General features: G+C 47.6%; 1 protein-coding gene across 2 annotated transcripts; it reads left to right on the top strand.

Moving 5' to 3' along the window:
* Positions 1–13,209: 13,209 nt before the first annotated feature.
* Positions 13,210–14,924, top strand: LOC142295507 (uncharacterized). 2 transcript variants are annotated; one of them, XR_012751479.1, is made up of 2 exons: positions 13,210–14,080; positions 14,166–14,924. XR_012751479.1 is itself a non-coding variant. In XM_075338605.1 (2 exons), the coding sequence occupies exons 1-2, from the start codon at positions 13,673–13,675 to the stop codon at positions 14,867–14,869; spliced, it is 915 nt and encodes a 304-aa protein (XP_075194720.1). In that variant the 5' UTR covers positions 13,210–13,672; the 3' UTR covers positions 14,870–14,924. The 2 variants fall into 2 exon arrangements, 1 of the variants encoding a protein (XP_075194720.1); XM_075338605.1 differs by having other exon boundaries at positions 14,363–14,924.
* The last annotated feature ends 4,788 nt before the right edge of the window (positions 14,925–19,712 follow it).

Here is a 19,712-nt window from a genome sequence, read left to right as displayed (position 1 = left end):
ATTCCCGCTCGAGCGTCTCCTCAAGTAGTGGAGGCGCGAAGGCCAAAACCCCGCCCCTGTAGAGGAGGAGCCAAAAAAAGACTAAGGGGGACGAAATGGCGGCTGGCCGCATGTAGCTCGCGGCTATACGAACAGGGACGCCGGCACCCCACGAGCCGCTAACCCCTGCAAAGAATGTCCGCTCCCCCCAGCTATGAGGAGGCTACCGAGCCGGTGCCTGGAACAGCGGCAATGCTAAGGGCCCAAACGGCGGGGATCTGCCGACATTACCGGAGGCAGATATGTATGCTGATGGAGCAGTGGACCGCGGAGGTGGAGGAGGTAGCTGCGGTCGCCCGGGTGTACGGAATGGAAGCAATGATGGAGGAGCTGGTGAGTGACCCACGCCCCTGTGTCCTCAAGGGACCGGCCACTGCGGCTGAGGGACCCGGTCTACCCCTGGCCCCCATGTTGCCCCCGTCTTCCCCACCCGTGCACCCCGCTGATGCTGGCCCGTCTGGCGTACACCCCCTCATAACAGTAGCTGGAAGAGTGGCGAGCCCGGAGACTGCGGCAGCTGGCAGCAACCCGCCTGGCGTAGGGTCAGACGATAGTGACTCCGGACCTGACACAGAATCTGTTTCAGAGGAGGATGAAGGAGTCATCGCCCTGGATGGCATGGATGCCACTTACATTCCCCGGAGAGGAAATAACGGATACCGGGCGGCCCTTCCTCGTCGCGCCTGTTATGCGCTGGAGGGGCTGGTGACTGTGTTTTTCCACCCAGGGCCGGCAGAGGATGATGAGAGCGAGCAGTGAAGTCGGCGGTCCTCCGACTAAAAGTTGTCCCCCGTTGGGACCACCAGTGTTAAAAATACCGTTTAAATGAATGATAAGTAAATGATACTGAGATGTCACCTGATTTACTGCTTGATTGAAACCGGTCGTTGCCGGCAACTGGTCCCCGTTGGGACCCCCCTTTACTATTATGCATAAGGAACTCCTTATGGACAAGCCTGAGAACTTGCAAGGCAACCACAAACTTGTGGCATGTAAATAATGTTGTTATGGCTTTCACCGTTACCTCCTCCGGAGAGGCAGATTGGAGGAAGGGCCCGCAGTGGAGCAGGCTGGGGCCCAGCCACTACCGCAACCGGTGGCGATCCTCTGGGGGTTTCAGGGGCTCCCCATGGACGTGAGTCCCCTGAAAAGGACAGAACCCGCTCGGGCAACTTGTGCTGGACTGGGGTCAAGGGGTGCTGCCTATTTGCTTAGGGGCAGCATCAGGGCCAGGTTGCTTGGGTGGGAGAGAGCGGAAGCCGTAACCGTAACGTTTAAGTAAGAGTACCTCCTGATGTGGGAAGATGTTATTTTACTTGTAATCCCTGTTTTACCGGTTTTCTATTTTTCAGTTGTGAAAATAAAACCGGTGATGGACGGGCAGCTCGCGGACGGTCTGCATTTAACTAAGGGGGAATGTGGCGCCCTGGACAAGCCAGGGGCCACAGAGCACAACACCCACACACCCCACACTCCCGGTCAGGCACACCGAAGTCAGACACAAAACCCTTGTTGCTTTCCTCCAGGGGCTGATGTCCACACCAGGGGGTGGGCCAGGCGGTTGGCCCCGCCCACCAAGGAGTTCACAGTCCTGGAGGCGGGAAAACCAAACAGATTAGTTTTGGAGGTGAAAGTGAGAGGGAGGAGAGTGGTAGTCGAGCAATCTGAAGTTGGTCCGGGTGTGTGGCCCGGACAGATCAGCAAGGTTGGCAGACGGTGGTGACCGTCTGCAGGAGTGGCCTATCGGAGTCTGCCGTAAGGACCGTGGACGGGCGGTGGCCCGGCGGTACCGGACCGGTACACAAAGAGAAGCCAGCACCATCTGGCAGGGGCTTACGGACCCCGGCAAGGCTAGGAGTCGCCGTGAATTTGCCAAATTCGTTAGTGAAGGGAACCTCCTGGGTTTCCCAGCAGCCAAGTCCCGACAGAAGGCAACAGTCCAACCAAGAGAGGGAGACACCGCCAAGGCAACCGTTTCTCAGGGCCAGTGCCTGCGGGCAAAAGGGGCTCCTCCAGCCCATATCCAAGCTGGGGAGCGGGTTACCGGTGGGAGCCCATTGGAACCATCTACCGTATATAGGTGCAGGGAAAGGCAGTCACCATCAACCTGCCGGGAGCAGAAACCACCGCAGCCATCAGTGGGACCCGTCCATCCAGCCGTGTGTTTTACCGAGAACTGTGTCTTCATCATTGGCTGAGTGAGTACCACCATGCCGTGCGGCACAGCGCTGCCCTTGCGACCCTGCACCTCACCAGGCCCTGTAACCCGCCTGCCATCCACCCCTATCCCCATCACCGGGCCCCGGGACAACTAACCCCCTACCCACGGAGGGGAGAACTAACAACAAGGCTGCTCCCTGTCACCGCTCCCGGGATCCCCATCTAGAGCAGCGGTGGTGTCACCAATATCACCACAACCGTGGGTGGCGTCACGGACAATATCCAATCCCCACAATCAATTCCCCCCTTTTCACTCACGGGCGAGGAACGCTGCTCAAGTCCCCGGGATCCGTCTCACCGCTCGAGCCACCACCGAGCAGCGGCACCAGCAGCAGCCGGACCCGAGCAGTGGGAGAGCGCAGCGTCCCCTCCTCCGCCCGTGACATTTACATTAGCCGACGGTGCCACTAGCTTATGGAAATTATGTTATCACGCCCATGATAACATGAAAAAAGTGCTGACTAGTCTGGGGCACTAACGACCCGTGACTATTCAAGGCCCTAATTAGCACAGGGACAGTGAGATTTACAAGTCGTTTTTTCAAATTTTCATATTCGTGAATAACGTTATAGAAGGCTGGTTAGGGAAGGACTTTGAGCATACAGCTATGAATGCTGTTGGGTTGGAAGGCCTTTAAAAATTCCCTACAGTTCTCTAACTACACTATCATAACTGCTATTCTATTTCCTTTCTGATGGCGATTCATTTGAGAATCCCAGTGCATGATGGGATACTCAAACTAAGTGTCTTTAGAGGGCAGAATCACAATGACACTGTTCCAGGGAGAAGGAAGCTACATTCCCCCCTGATGACACTTTTAGAATCCCAGTCTATGTTGGGATTATCAAACAAACAAATTATCAGGCAGGGAATATAAAAAAAAATTAGAATAATAGTTAGATTAGCTTAGTTTATAACATCAAATAGAAATTTAAACACAATTTAATTTTGCCTTCAGACCACCAATAAGCTGAAGTCAGAGGTCTAACACTCTACGACCGTGATCAGGCCTGTGTGGGATGGGAACGCATGAACACCAGTGTCTATTTCAGCAGGACATACACCCCAGAATGCACATTCAGCTACAATGCATTAGGGCAGGGGTGGGATTCAAATTTTTAACAACACGTTCTCTGTAAACCCCGCCCATTTGAAACCCACACACATTCTGTAACCACACCCATTTTGTTAGCCACACCCATTTTCACGCACTTTCCTCAATCAAAAAATATGAGTAATTTAAAGTAAAATCTCCTTCCCCTCCTATACCTTCAATTTCTTGTCCAGCACCAGATATTCCAGTCACTGTCAGTCTTATTGTATTAAATGATTTTTCTACAGTTTTTAAAAATTATTACTAAAGGAGCCCTGCTAACATTGGAACGGACGACCTTCCCCATACAGATCTCATCCCATGTGGCATCTTTCCCCCTACAGATCCCATCCCATGTGGTCTCTCTCCCCCTGCAGATCCCATCCAATTATGGCCTCTTTCCCCCTGCAGATCCCATCCCATTATGGCCTCTTTCCCCCTGCAGATCCCATCCCATTATGGCCTCTTTCCCCCTGCAGATACCATCCCATTATGGCCTCTTTCCCCCTTCAGATCCCATCTCATTATGGCCTCTTTCCCTTGCAGATCCCATCCTATTATGGCCTCTTTCCCCCTGCAGATCCTATCCCATTATGGCCTCTTTCCCTTGCAGATCCCATCCCACTATGGCCTCTTTCCCTTGCAGATCCCATCCCATTATGACCTCTTTCCCTTGCAGATCCCATCCCATTATGGCCTCTTTCCCCCTGCAGATCCCATCTCATTATGGCCTCTTTCCCTTGCAGATCCAATCCCATTATGGCCTCTATCCCCCTGCAGATCCTATTATGGCCTCTTTCCCTTGCATATCCCATCCCAGTATGGCCTCTTTCCCTTGCAGATCCCATCCCATTATGGCCTCTTTCCCCTGCAGATCCCATCCCATTATGGCCTCTTTCCCTTGCAGATCCCATCTCATTATGACCTCTTTCCCCCTGCAGATCCCATCCCATTATGACCTCTTTCCCCCTGCAGATCCCATCCCATTATGACCTCTTTCCCCCTGCAGATCCCATCCCATTATGGCCTCTTTCCCCCTGCAGATCCCATCCCTTTATGGCCTCTTTCCCCAACAGATCTCATCCCATGGGCTCCTTTTCCCCTGCAGATCCTGTCCCATATGGCTCCTTTTCCCATATAGCTCTCATCTTATGTGGCCTCTCCCCATATAGCCACATATAGCTTCCATCTTATATGGCCTCCTCTCCCCATATAGCCACATATAGCTCCCATATTATATGGCCTCCTCTCCCCATATAGCCACATATAGCTGCCATCTTATATGGCCTCCTCTTCCCATATAGCCACATATAGCTGCCATCTTATATGGCCTCCTCTCCCCATATAGCTACATATAGCTGCCATCTTAATGCGGCTCCTCTACCTGCTCCCCTGCATCTTCGGCTCACTGAGCACTTACCTGTTCCAGGCACCGGCAACTTCTCCTCTGTCTTACGTCCTCCTCTGCGGCACTCTGCAGGCACACTGACGCTGACAGATGGCAGGAGGAGGAGCTACCTCACCACACTGCCGTATCATCTGCAGCGTCAGCGCATCGCTGCACGCCAGGTCAGGGAGCAGACAGGCTTCACTGGACCCGGAAGTGGAGCGTGGAGGTACGGGGATTCATTTGTGTTAGAGTCTTAAAGAGACACTAACACAAATGAATACAGGGAACCGAATCGCCGCAGCTGTTTGTTGCCGGTTCTGGGAACCGGCTGCTATTTTAACAACCGGTTCTCCAGAACCGGACAGAACCGGCTGAATCCCACCCCTGCATTAGGGGGCAGAGAACCTCTGGATTCATCAGGCACAAGAAACAGTTCTGGCAAATCAGAGGCCAGCTGCTGTTATCTGTGTATCAGTCACCGGTGCATAGCAGTGACATCAATCATCAACCACAGCATACATGTTGATATCAGTTGCCAGCCTCTGCGCCAGATACATAAGCGGATGCCATGCATTCTAGCAGCAAGGGAACGTGAGAAGAATGTTTGTATTTTTCTTTGTTTTAAAATGCATTATCAACAGCAGCAGAATGTGGAACATAAGTACTAGGAAAGGACCCAGAATAAGTTACACATACAGCTGGATGAGGTTCATATATGCCAGAAAGTGAGCCCAGAATGGGGGACACACAGTATATACCAGGCAGGGACGAAGGATGGAGGCCATAAATACATGTAAGGGGCCCAGGAGGCTAGACATGTACATCTGGAAGGGGCCAAGGATGGGGAACATTATTACTAGAGATGAGCGAACCGGTCGCGGTTCGGCTCCAGCTTGGTTTGCCGAACGGGGGTCGCGTTCGAGTTTGGTTCGGCGAACCACTCGAACCCCATAGGAAACAATGGGAGGCAATCACAAACACATAAAAACACCTAGAAAACACCCTCAAAGGTGTCCAAAAGGTGACAATCAACAGACAACACAACACAAACACATGGGAAAGGGACAAGGACATATACTCATGTGAAAACAAAAGAGCTGGACAAGGAGAAAGAGGAGGAGACACAGATATATGAGTATATGCAAGGGAACATCAATGCCATTACTGTGCCTTGCTCATTTTAGGCTTCCAATCTGGATAAATTGCCTGAGCTCGCCACGTACGCCTTGGGGATCTTGTCGTGTCCAGCAGCCAGCGTTCTCTCGGAACCTGTCTTCAGTGCTGCTGGGGGTCAGCTGACAGATAAGCACACGCGTCTGTCCACTGACAATGTGGACATACTAACGTTCACCAAGGTGAGGAAGTCATAGATAACAGAGGACTTTTCTACCCCTGTGTCAGCCAGGGTAGGCGAAAGGCACGTGTATTTTTGAGAGTGCTTCATGCAAAGCATCTTTGTAAGCTTGAAAATGGGGGTCAACTGATGCCAGTCAAGTGGGGTGTGTGTGGCCCAATTAGTGGAAATGAGGGAGACTGTGGTTGGAGTCCCCTCGCTGTGTTTAAAAGAACCAAGATGAATAAGTCACGGCTCTCAGAGGACTTTTCTTCCCCTGGGTCATCCAGGGGAGGCGAAAGGCACGTGTGTTTTTGAGAGTGCTTCATGCAAAGCATCTTTTTCATCTTGAAAATGGGGGTCAACTAATGACAGTCAAGTGGGGTGTGTGTGACCCAATTAGTGGAAACGAGGGAGACTGTGGTTGGAGTCCCCTCGCTGTCTTTAAAAGATCCAAGATGAACAAGGCTTGGCTCTCAGAGGACTTTTCTTTCCCTGGATCATCTGGGGGAGGCGAAAGGCACGTGTATTTTTGAGAGTGCTTCATGTAAAGCATCTTTTTCATCTTGAAAATGGGGGTCAACTGATGACAGTCAAGTGGGGTGTGTGTGGCCCAATTAGTGGAAACGAGGGAGACTGTGGTTGGAGTCCCCTTGCTGTGTTTTACATGCTTTTAGAAGGGCATGATATGGCTTAGAGGTTGACTTTCAGCATCTGTAAACTGTTGGCTACCGAAATGCTGCCTTTCCAACCTTTTTAACCAAGGATTTTCGAGACCTTATGCTCATTGCAGTGCCCCAAGAGCCGATGCCCAGGCGCCACTCCTTCTCCAACAAAGGCGTGCCCGCGCTACACCAGCATGTCGCACAAAACATCACCGCTTCTTAGAGAAACTGTGTGTTACAGGGTGCATTTCACCACAGATACTTGGCCCTGTAAGCATGGACAGGGGCATTACATGTTGCTGACTGGGCAATGGGTTACTATGGGGAGAGAGGGCCTTCGTCAGGGCAATGTGACACACATGCCTTGTATGGCTCACGTGTTGAATCTGATTCTCCAGCAATTTTTAAACCACCATCCCAGCCTACATGGCCTTGTGCAGCGGGCACGCTCGCTATGTGCTCACTTCCATCGTTCGCACCCAGCAGGTCAACAACTTTCATCGCTCCAGAAGTCTTTTGGTCTGGCGGTTCAATGCCTGAAATGCGATGTGCCGACACGCAGGAATTTGAATCTGCACATGTTGCAGCATCTATGGCAGCACCGCCGAGCCCTGCTGAAATTCGTTATGACGTATACCCTGGGCTAACTTGATCCAGAGGTGGTGCAGATCACGCTGCTGGAGTGGTGTCAGATCAAGGACCTATGCACCCTTCTACACAGTTTACAAATGTCGACGAAGATGTTTAGCACTTGTGATGCCATTCTCAGCATGACAATTCTGGTCATCTACATAATGGAGCAAACTGTAAGCATTATTCGGAGTCAGGTGTTGGGACAAGAGGAAGGGGAGGATGTACAGGAGGAGTCATATGCGGAAGGGATAACATGATCTCCAAGGTCCAGACGGTCAGCGGCACCTAGGCGGCAGTCATGGGACGGTGGGGAAGAGGGATTAACAAGGACGCATAGAAACAGCAAAACTGTTGAGGAAGGTGCAGGAGCCCATGAAGAAATGGAGGACGAACTGGCGATGGGCATGGAAGACTCAAAAGAGAGAGACTCAGTGAGAGCTTGCTCACATTTTGGTTGTGCGAGGTCGGGGGGAGAGGGCAGAGGAAGGAGGCACGATTTTCACCTCTCCGCCACCAACACAGGAAGGACTTGGTCCTCCTGGATGCACAAGACACATGAGCGCCTTCTTGCTGGACTACCTACAACATGACCCTTGGATTGTACGAATTCAAAGTAATGCTGACTACTGAGTTGCCACACTGTTAGATTGCCGGTACAACACAAAATTTTGCGAAATAATTCCGGCCATAGAAAGGGACGCTCGTATGCAGGAGTATCAGCAGAAGGTGGTACGCAATCTTAGATTTGTTTTTCCACTAAACACCTGTGCTGCACAGAGTGAACCTCAACGCTTTGTCATGGATAGGAGGAAATGGTCTTTTACTTGTCCACATCTGAGGGACCGAGGGCTGGCTGCTGTGCTGAGATGGCGTTGAGTACGGTGTCCCTGCAGAGTTGCACTTTTGGTCATATACAAAATGAGTTGAAAAGGGACAGATGCTGGTGGAAAGGGGAACAGGTGTGTTGGAAAGGGGAAAAAAGTTTGTGTCCGTGGGTTTGGTGGTTAAGCAACAGTAACATTTGCTGAAGAAACAACATCTGTTATGGTGTGAATGGCAGATTTGGATAAGATTGTATATACTATGTTACCGCTATATAGAAAAATTAAGAAGAAAACAAAGAGAAAGGTATATATCCCCATCGCCAGTCGGTGTCCACCGTGCTCCCAGATGGAAAAGGAGATGCTGGCAACTGGAAGATTAGGTGGAGGATACAGAGCAGGTTGACTCTGAAACTAATAGTAGCCTGAACCGAGTTAGACGCCACTCTGATCTGGAGACTGGGAGCCCTGTTAGCGTCACAGGGTCCACACGCCCACCCAGCCCAGGAACTCCCTGTTAACAACACAGGGGTCATTGGGTACGCTGTCCGTGTGCGTAGGGGCCACACCTGTGGACAGAAGGCGCATCAGCAGCAGCAGGCCTGTTAATGCCACTGGGCTGCACTAGCAGGACTGGTAGGACAGGAGCTAGTCTTAACCGTTCTGCGTTACCAACTGTGGTGGCGGCCTGCATTGTCGCCCTATCCCTGCCTACCTCTGGCCTAAAGTCGCAATGGGTTCAACACATGGAGGTGTGCTCTTTTTTAGCATAATAGAAGACTGCGCACCTCATTTTTGGCTCCAGCCCCTTTTATAACCTGGGTCCGCCCCAAACCAAGGTGGACCACAATGCACCCTCTAGAGACAAAAGCAGAGTGACACGTCATGAGTGGCATAACTAGCGTCCTATTCGGAACCGAAACTTCAATGATGACCTCATGGCAGCCACGACCCAAATACCTCACCAGTCATCGTCTGAACAAGAACAATGAGGTGACAAGTCATAGGGGCAGGCCTCTGCAAGCCAGTTGGGAGTGACCTGGCCACATCGTCGGGACACCTGATGCCCTGTGGTCTATATGGGCCCCCCACATCAGGGGCAGGGCCAAAGACTTCATTACCGGACCTAGCCTCTGATGCAGTAACTGCCTGAGCATGCTCAATAGCATGAAATACAGTCTCCGAAAAAAGACTATCAGCTTCAGCATGCTGTCTAGGCACAACACAGGACTTAGACCCGGCCAGAAGTCCAAGTACCTGTGCAAAGAGGCTTTTCGCACTAAGTGTGGGAGAATGCGCTGTAGCCCGAAATGAAGACTAAAGCCTGCTTTACACGTTACAATTAAGCATATGATATCGTATGAGATTGTAACCGCCACCATCGTATGTGCAGCACGTTCAGTTTGTGGAACGTGTCACACAATCGAGTAACCCCCCGTCACATGATAAGGGGGATACATACAGAATACATATACAAGTAAAAATAGACAGACTGGTACAGAGGGAAGAGGGCCCTGCCCTTGTGGGATTACATTCTAAAGGATTTTTGGGAGGAGACAATAGGTGTGGTGTAGGTTGGGCGTCAAGTACGCACGGTGGTGGTGTCATTGAAGGTTATAGTCATTTCTGAACAGATGAGTTTTCAGATTCCGTTTGAAGCTTGCGGGTGTAGCAGATAATCTGACGTGTTGAGGTAGCGAGTTCCAGGACACAGGGGAATTGATCTGCACAGATGGCCAGAAGCTTTGTGAGTCGGATCCAGGCCCCGATGAAGAAGGTGCTGAGCCTAATTTACACTCTCATTTCCAAACAGTAAATCCTCCTGGTGGAGACAATGGGGAACATGATGAGGAGACACAGATGCCTGATTGGAACGACAACTTTACTATTCGGTCAGGGCAGGAAGAGGTTGTCTCGGAAAACTCAGGACGAGGGGAATGAAAACACACAGGGTGATTGATGAGGTTTGAAACCACACTTAGGGCGGCTTTGCACACTACGACATTGTAGGTGCGATGTCGGTGGGGTCAAATCGAAAGTGACGCACATCCGGCATCACTTGCGATGTCGTAGTGTGTAAAACCTTTTTGATACGATTAACGAGCGCAAAAGCGTCGTTATCATATCATCGGTGTATTCTCCGACATTTTCATAATGCCGATGCAGAGACAGGTACGATGTTGTTCCTCGTTCCAGCGGCAGCACACATCGCTGTGTGTAAAGCCGCGGGAGCGAGGAACATCTCCTACCTGCCTCCCGGCTGCAATGAGAAGGAAGGAGGTGGGCGGGATGTTTACATCCTGCTCATCTCCGCCCCTCCGCCGCTATTGCCTGCCTGCTGTGTGACGTCGCTATAACACCACACGACCTGCCCCCTTATGAAGGAGGCGGGTCGCCGGCCAGAGCGACGGTCGCAGGGCAGGTGAGTGCATGTGAAGCTGGCGTAGCGATAATTTTCGCTACGCTAGCTATCACAAGATATCGTACCTGCGACGGGCGCGGGGACTATCGCACTCGACATCGCAGCATCGGCTTGCGATGTCATAATGTGCAAAGCCCGCCTTACTGTCAAACCAAAGTCAGCCAGTCGATGAGGTCAGCAGAGGAGGTGGAGGAGGATGCTACTGACTACAAGGTTACGTTACGTCTTCCTGGCCAGAGACAAAGTACTGGAAGCACGTCAACAACTGAATCCTGGGCCACAACTTTGCCTCTGAGCAGAAGTCGTGTTGGCTATGCAGGTCGCATGGGCTGTAAGCCTTGCCTAGCCTGGGACATTTTGGACATCGCCAAGGATCACCCAAGTCATGGAATCTGTAAGATTTGTCAACAATTTCTAAGTAGAAGGCAAAAAAAATTGTTTAAAAGAACAGAACGTCCTCAGTGGTTGATACCTTTTAATGGCTAACTGAAAAGATGGTAATAATTGCAAGCTTTCGAGACTACTCAAGTCTCTTCATCAGGCTCAGTATAACACAAAATCTGAAGAGTCACATATTTATACACAACAGGACTTTCTGTTCTTTTAAACATTTTTTTTTTCTCTACTGGCTAACACGGTACAAAGATATATTTTACTTGTATCTAAGTAGAAGCCAAAAATCACACCTTTGACTACTTCCTCCATGAAGTGTCACATGGATATGAATTGATAGCGTGAAAGTGTATTGCTCAGCTTTAGCCACTGTCAATGTAACATGCTTATTTGCCATTCATTGCATGAATTGTTGCAGACTACACACAAGGGGCTGCTGTTTTTTTGGATCTGCCTTTGGTCACTATAGCAAAAGCAAATTGGTCTTCGGGTGTGGACTTGGAGATGCTGTCTATGAACAGAAGGAAAAGCTAAAGGTGTGTGTTACAGCAAGGAGCCACCGCGGAAACACTTAGTTCAATTATGAGGGGAGTCGTGTTGTACTTTGATGATGAGCACCGTAACGCCAGTGAGCAGCGTCCTGTGCCACAGACAGACATTCTTCCGGTGCTGTCTATACTGTTTACCGTGAGAGGAGCATAAAGTCTGTATTTCTGGCAACTGGACATCACAGTACCCAGGTACGGTAGGCTGTGCCCAGACAGTAATGCGTGCACGCAACACTTTATTAGCAAAACACGTATCTGTTTTGGGTAGGCCGACTATATAGACAATAAGACTTGCTGCCTCTGCACTGTAAAATTGTCACATACAGTTTAAATCATAGAGGGACAGCGACACATGTTTGCATTGACTGTTGCTTTTCAAGATTTCCATGACTGTGTTGCAGAGCTGTGTGGTTTGCATTCACACTGTTATCATCTGCCTTATCTGTGAGGCTTCAGCTAACAAGGGTATTCAGGGGGAGTAAAGCTGGTGTCACACATAACGACGACGACAACGACGTCGCTGCAACGTCACCATATTCTGTGACGTTGCAGCGACCATAGATGATCGTTAGTAAGCTGTCAAACATGCTAAATAAAGCAGCGACGAAGCAGAGATCATAGCGACGTCGACGGTCGTTGTGTGGTTTCAGACATGTCATTGCACGACGAGTCAGAGGTGTGGTTTTAACCCCTAGATACGGTTTGCGTTATCTCTTTTCACGCCCCTCTGTTCCTATTGGTGATCGCTACAGCGCTTTGCGTTGTCTTTCTTCACGCCCCTCTGTTCCGATTGGTCATCACTACAGCGTCGCCTGATTGGGTGACCGTATCAAACAAAAGACGACGCAGTAGCGCTTCCATTCACTCTACCTGAGCTTTTTCAGAACGCAGTTTGTTGCAGTGATTTTTTCAATTTGTTGATTTCGTCTTGGATTTTTAATATTCTCCTGACTTAAAGGTAAGTAATTTTTTTAGGCAGTATTATACCAATATTCTAGTACATCGTGACATTAATATAGCAACTGTATTCTTGTATATTGTGGCAGTATTATAGTTATATTTAGTTATATTTATCTATGTACATAGGGGGAAGTATTATAGCTTTTCTATTCCTGACGTTATATATTCAATACCGCTGTACATATAGTTATGTTCTTGTACATAGGGGCAGTATTATAGTAGTTATATTCTTGTATATAGAGGCAGTATTATAGTAGTTATATTCTTGTACATAGGGGCAGTATTATAGTAGTTATATTCTTGTATATAGGGGCAGTATTATAGTAGTTATATTCTTGTATATAGGGACAGTAATATAGTAGTTATATTCTTGTATATAGGGAGCAGTATTATAGTAGTTATATTCTTGTACATAGGGGCAGTAATATAGTAGTTATATTCTTGTATATAGGGGCAGTATTATAGTAGTTATATTCTTGTATATAGGGGCAGTATTATAGTAGTTATATTCTTGTATATAGGGACAGTAATATAGTAGTTATATTCTTGTATATAGGGAGCAGTATTATAGTAGTTATATTCTTGTACATAGGGGCAGTAATATAGTAGTTATATTCTTGTATATAGGGGCAGTATTATAGTAGTTATATTCTTGTATATAGGGACAGTAATATAGTAGTTATATTCTTGTATATAGGGAGCAGTATTATAGTAGTTATATTCTTGTACATAGGGGCAGTATTATAGTAGTTATATTCTTATACATAGGAGCAGTATTATAGTAGTTATATTCTTGTACATAGGGGCAGTATTATAGTAGTTATATTCTTGTACATAGGGGCAGTATTATAGTAGTTATATTCTTGTACATAGGGGCAGTATTATAGTAGTTAAATTCTTGTACATAGGGGCAGTATTATAGTAGTTAAATTCTTGTACATAGGGGCAGTATTATAGTAGTTAAATTCTTGTATATAGGGGGCAGTATGATAGTAGTTATATTCTTGTACATAGGGGGCCGTATTATAGTAGTTATATTATTGGACATAGGAGCAGTATTAAAGTAGTTGTACATAGGTGGCAGTATTATAGCAGCTATATTCTTGTGCTTAGTTTATAACAATGTAGTAATACATTAATTTCCTTTTTTTTCAGATGTCTTCCAACAAACAAGAATTCATAAGGGAGGTGATTGAGATGTATCAATCCCTGCCTTGTTTGTGGAAGATAAAGTCTGTCGATTACAGCAATCGATACAAGAAAAAGCAGGCCTATGAGCAGCTTATTGAACTGTTCCAGAGGCATAACCCTACGGAGACCATTACGACAGAGATTGTGCGAAAGAAAATCCAGGGTCTTCGCACCGTTTATAAAAAGGAACTAAATAAGGTGGAAAAGGCCAGCAAATCTGGTGCCGGAACGGAGGAACTTTACGTTCCAAAGCTTTGGTACTACGATTTGCTGGCCTTCATAAGAGACCAAGAGGTACCACGGACAATAACATCGCTGTCCTTGGGTCCGGGAACACAGCCTGAGGTCCGGTCTGACACCACAGTTGGAGATGTAAGTACCTTTGTGAAACTTTTGATGTACATGGCATTATTTAATTGAAAATAGTTACTACGGTTTTCTATGATTACTGTTGCAGATTTCAAAATGTATCCCTTCCAGTTCAGATAAGTATACTCCTTTGCTAGTTTCTCCACACTCTATTTTCATACCATGTAATGACATTTCATATCTTGTAGTACTAGTCTGCCCCTCCCATTAGTTTCCAGTGCATGTGTATCCCTGTGCCTGCTGCTCATGATATCTGATTTTAACATCATTTTTATTGTTCCGCAGGATCGTTGTGAAGCTGGGCCAATAGTGACAGGTGGTGATGATGAAATTGCCGGGACTTCCGAGGAGACCGCAGAAGCTCCATTACCGCGGCGGATCTCCTCGACCCGTAAGAGGCAGCCGAACAACTCATCTTCAACAGACCTTATGGATATGGCGAAGAAAATCCTGGATCAGCACAGCAGACCATCCATTTGCGGATTTGCCCAGCTTACGGATGAAAGACTCCGTAAGCTGGATGACAAACAAAGAGTTCATGTCGAAAGGGTCATGCTGGAGGCCCTCAACAAGGCGGCAGAGGGGAAACTGACAGACTCCTCAAAAGTGTGTGACGTAGAACATCGACAACAGTCTTCATGGGATCAAGTGCCATGGATGAGGATGGAGCCTCCACCACACCTCCAGCATGACCCCCCCGCACAGTATCCCATGTTCCCCCCAACGAACCAATTTTTCAGCCCACAGAGGCAACATTTAAATGACTCGAATAAGCAATACCAAAATTTATAGTTTTTGTTTTTTGTTATAATATTTATGCTGTTTTTGTTGTTGTTTAAGCAATGTTAGGGAATTGTAATAAAAAATGTCTTTGATTTCAAACTTTTGTACAGCTTTCATGAATTCTGCATAACATTATTCACGGGGTAAAGGGTTGGGTGGAGGTCAAGGTCGCCATCATGGCACAACGCTACAGATGCACATATATAATGTGTGTGTGTGGGTGTTTTTTTATTTTTCTTAAATAAGAATGTTTTTGTGGGTTCTTTGTTTTAAAGCTGTGGTGGGGAACATAGTGCTCTCCCTGCTGCCTTCTAGTGCTGTCACTGTCAGTGCTGTTTGTGTTATGCCACCTACAGCTCTTTGTGCTGCCACCTATTGCTGTGTTGCCCAGGGATTGGGGGGGAAATGAGATCCTGGCCAAGGGGTTACTTCTGCAGGTATCCCGGTGTCGTGACCCGGTCTGTAATGTCAAGCTCCCAAAAAAGAGGGGGATTAGGTAGGGGGAATTGTCTGTCACGCCACCCGTGGGTTGCGTTGATAAGGTGGTGGCACCGCCACTGCCTCTGGGGACCGTGCCCGGGACTGATGGTGTGGGGCAGCTAGGTGGGATACCCTCCACGGGTAGGGGGATTTATAGTCCCACGGACCAATTGGGAGAGGTAGTTTGTAGAGTGACGGGTACAGTCCTCGCCTTGTACCGGGTGGTGCAGGAGTACTCACAGTATAAACCAATAACTAACCCCAGTCCAGTAATTAACCAAGTTGCTGGTAACAGGTGCCAACGGCCCGCTGCTGTGAAGACGGGTCCCACACCCGTGTGTGTAATTCAGGTGATCTTTTCCTGCCCGAGGTATGTGTCTTCTTTTCACACTGGTCCGTACTGGGTCCCGTCAGCTGGCACCCCTCTCCTGGTCCACTTCGGGTCCCACAAGAGGCTGGCCCATTCCTGAGGCCGTGAGTACCACTCACCCCAGCCCCACACAGGGGCTGCTTATGTGACGCCCTGGACTAGCCAGGTGGTCTCAGAGGTAACATCACACACACACACACACCCTCCCCTGGACAGTCAAGATCATTGAAAAAAAAAAAAAAAAAAAAATTGTTGCCACTCTACAGTCTTGATGTCCTCCTGTTTTCGTGGGGAGGGGGTGAGTGGGGTCTGATTGGCTGGTGTGTGTTTGTGTGTGGGAACCTCCCCAAGGGAGGGTTAAATCAGCATCAATAACATGTATGCAGACCTCTGTAACACCCAGGTTTTGCCAGGGCGGCACAGTGCTCTTTGTGCTGCCAACTACTGCTCAGGGTGATGTATATGCCCCATACTCTTAAGGGATGTATATGACGCAGCCTCTCCTGGGATGTATATGCCTCAGTGTTTCCTGTGATGTATATGCCCTAGCTTCTCCTGTGTTGTGTATGCCCCCAGCCTCTCCAGACCAAGACATACATGGAAATGTAGTGGTGAGAATCAAAATGATCAATCTCACCGAACATCACAGTCTCTCCAGCCACCACTCTGGGGCTGATTTTATTAATTATTTTAACAAATATAGCCTGGTCGTGTTCAAGTTGATAATTTGGTGTGGCCCCCGTTGGTTGGTAGAAAATTCCAAATGGTCCCCGGCAGTAAATAGGTTCCCAAACCCTGTTTTAAAGTTTTGTCCAAAAATGTAAGCAACAGCGAAAATAAACTAGAAAGATTTATGTGACATACAAAACAAAAAAAACATTTAAATCACAAACATTCAGTGGCCCTGCTGTTGGGCTGCCAAAAACTGTTCCAGCAGCTCGCCATGACGCCGGACGGCTTCTGACAAATGGCGTTGAGAATCCAACACGTCCTGTAGTGTGGGGATTTCTGTGGAGGGAATGGGAAAAGTTAACCATCCTTGTTCCAACATCGAACTGTCAGGTATATGTTTTTGGTTGACCACTTACGGTTCTGGGGTTCATCACCTTCTTCTTCTTCTGAGGCGCTGATGGCCCAACCAGATCCTGTGGCTAGGGAACACAAATCAAATATTAGTACACGACAGCCCACCATCATTTAAACATCCATGTATCCTTTACAACTTGTAGGGACACCATGATATGTGCATAAATTACAGGAAGGGTAGCCTGCACAAAACTCACCAACTGATGCGGGGGAGAAGGCATCGTTAGAAGAAGTATGGGGAGACTGGGTAGAAGGTGGTGATGGGGTTGAAGGAAGAGATGGGGTTGCAGCAGGTGATGGGGTTGCAGCAGGTGATGGGGTTGGAGAAGGAGAGGGTGTCCCAGCAGGCGGAGGTGGTGGATCGGAAGCAGGAGATGTTGGAGCCGGCGGGGATGATGGCTCCGCAGCAGGAGATGCTGGAGCTGGCGGAGATTGTGGATCCACAGCCGGAGAGGGTGGAGATGGTGGAGCTGCCTGTGCAGCTGGAGGTGGTCCTAGGTATAGGAGAAATCTTTTATTGAGCGCATAACTCCAGGCCACCATGGCTTACGCCTACTTTACACCATACAATTCTGCATACGATATCGTATGTGATGTGACACGCCCCCATCTTATGTGCGACAACTGAAATTTGTTGACCGTGTCGCACCTATGCTTTGTTCCTGTCACAAGTACTTACCCTTCTATACGACCATCCATACGTAAGAAGCGGGACGCAGGTAAGTTGCAGTTCATCATTCCCGGGGTGTCACACACTGCGATGTGTGCTGTCTCGGGAACATTGAGCAACCAGACGTTCAATTTTTAGTAATTGAACGACGTGTATGCGATGACCGGTTATTCGTTTAATCGTAATCGCATGTAGGTTTTACAGACTACAATATCTCTAACGATGCCGGATGTGCATCACTTACAACGTGACCCCGCCGACACATCGGTAGATATATTGTAGCATGTAAAGCCCGTGTATAGCCTGCTTTTTTACGTATGTTTGACAAACCTTTTTCTAGGGGCACCAGACACATGGGGACCACTTGCCTCAAAGCAGCAAACATGCTGCATTCATTGGAAAAACAAGGCACAAAAATCAATCACTTAAATTCTTCTATTTTATTCTGTTCTGTAAATAGTATAACATATGGCTTGTACTCAAGGCTTCTAATGTCACTCTGATATGCACCGAGATAACAATGATAATCAGAGATTCAAATGCAAAGATAAAATAAACCCATTATACCCCAGGAGCATTGAAGTTTTGAGGTATCTGAAATTTACCTATGATCAAGTTAGATAATTAGCTCTTTTTCGCCACCTTGACCCTCTGATATGCACACTAGATATCTAGGTATAATGTAATTATTTTCTTTAGATATGCACTGAGATAACACTGATAATCAGGTCAATGGACAATACTCCAAACGCGATTACACAGCATGGTTTATTGCGAAATGGTTTTTGTAAAGACTGGCACAGTGTTGATCAAATCCTAATATATGCAAAGAGTAAATAATCCCATTACCCCAGGAGCATTGAAGTTTTTAGTTATCTGAAAGTTACCTATGATCAAGTTTGCATACCATACCTTTTACAAAGGATAATTAGCTCATTTTCGCCACCTTGTCCCTCTGATATGCACACTAGATATCTCGGTATAATGTGATTATTTTCTTTGCAATATATTGCATTTGAACTACACTGTGCTTTCCAAACAACCTTGTTCTAATCGCGTTTGGAGCATTGGCCAGTCATCTGACTATCCTTCTTATCTCGTTGCATATCTGAGTGAGCAAGTTTAGAAGCCATATGTGTGTGTATATTTGTAGTGCATATGTTTCAGAAATAAATCCCCTCCTTTGGGTCCTCGCCAAACTACCTCATATTTTACACAATTGTATTATTATTCTTTGTAAATTTTATATAAATTGAGATTATTTTTTTTTATTTTAATGATTGGTCATTGGCATTTTGTGCCATGTTTTTCCAATTGTAATCGCTGGGTCACCAGTGTCGGGGAAGAATATCACAGTTAATGTCCATGTTATGAAAGTATGTATGCTGCATTCATTGCTGCACTTATGCATGCGTGGGGAGTGGGTGACAGGTCCTCGATAACTCGTTCAGCACCCATGTGTTTGATTATTTTTGTTTTACTGATTTTTTTCAATACCTTTCATTTTTCCACCAGACAGAACTTTTCAGATTTTTCAGTCAATGTTCCCATATGTTTTCTGCGGGAACCTCACAGCACTTTTTCTTGCTGTAAGCTGCGTCCAACACCATTAAAGGGGGATTGACACACCACGACATCGCAAATATAAGTCGATGGCTTCACGGAAATCTTGACGCACAAACGGCCGCATTAGCAATGCCGTTGCGTGTGACTCCGATGAGCGATTTTGCATCGTTGAAAAAACGGGCAAAAACGCTAATCGGTGACATGGGGGTCCATTCTCAAAAATCGTGAATGCAGCAGTAACGAAGTTGTTCCTCGTTCCTGCGGCAGCACACATCGCTGCGTGTGACGCCACAGGAACGAGGAAGCTCTCCTTACCTGCCTCCCGGGCACATTGTGTAAGGAAGGAGGTTTTACCCAATACTGTATATAACATATATACTATCCTTCATACACAAACAGTAAGTTACGGACTGTGTGACCCCTCGTGGCCCTGCACGCACACCTATCCTTTTTTTCACTGGCAGCACAGGTGTCACACGGATCGCACACTGATGTGATCTGTGTGACATCAGTGTGACAAATACCAGAGAAAACACGGGTCTTTTTAATAAAAAGATTTTCTATATTTACCTCTCTCCAGCGCTGCTGTCTAAATATAAGCAGGTAAATATCCATGATCCATGAACCATAAAGCCATGGGTTGTTCATGGGTAAACAAAGACGAACAGGACCAAAGCCGC

The sequence above is a fragment of the Anomaloglossus baeobatrachus genome, chromosome 3 (genome assembly GCF_048569485.1).
Source record: "Anomaloglossus baeobatrachus isolate aAnoBae1 chromosome 3, aAnoBae1.hap1, whole genome shotgun sequence".
Lineage (NCBI taxonomy): Eukaryota > Metazoa > Chordata > Amphibia > Anura > Aromobatidae > Anomaloglossus > Anomaloglossus baeobatrachus.
This window is presented reverse-complemented; position numbering and strand designations above follow the sequence as displayed.

Bases quoted from the DNA above. Each gene is read 5' to 3' on its own strand.
- LOC142295507 (XM_075338605.1), top strand. From the start codon at position 13,673: ATGTCTTCCAACAAACAAGAATTCATAAGGGAGGTGATTGAGATGTAT. The intron at 14,081-14,362 runs GTAAGTACCTTT...ATTGTTCCGCAG, and splicing joins CTGACACCACAGTTGGAGAT to GATCGTTGTGAAGCTGGGCC.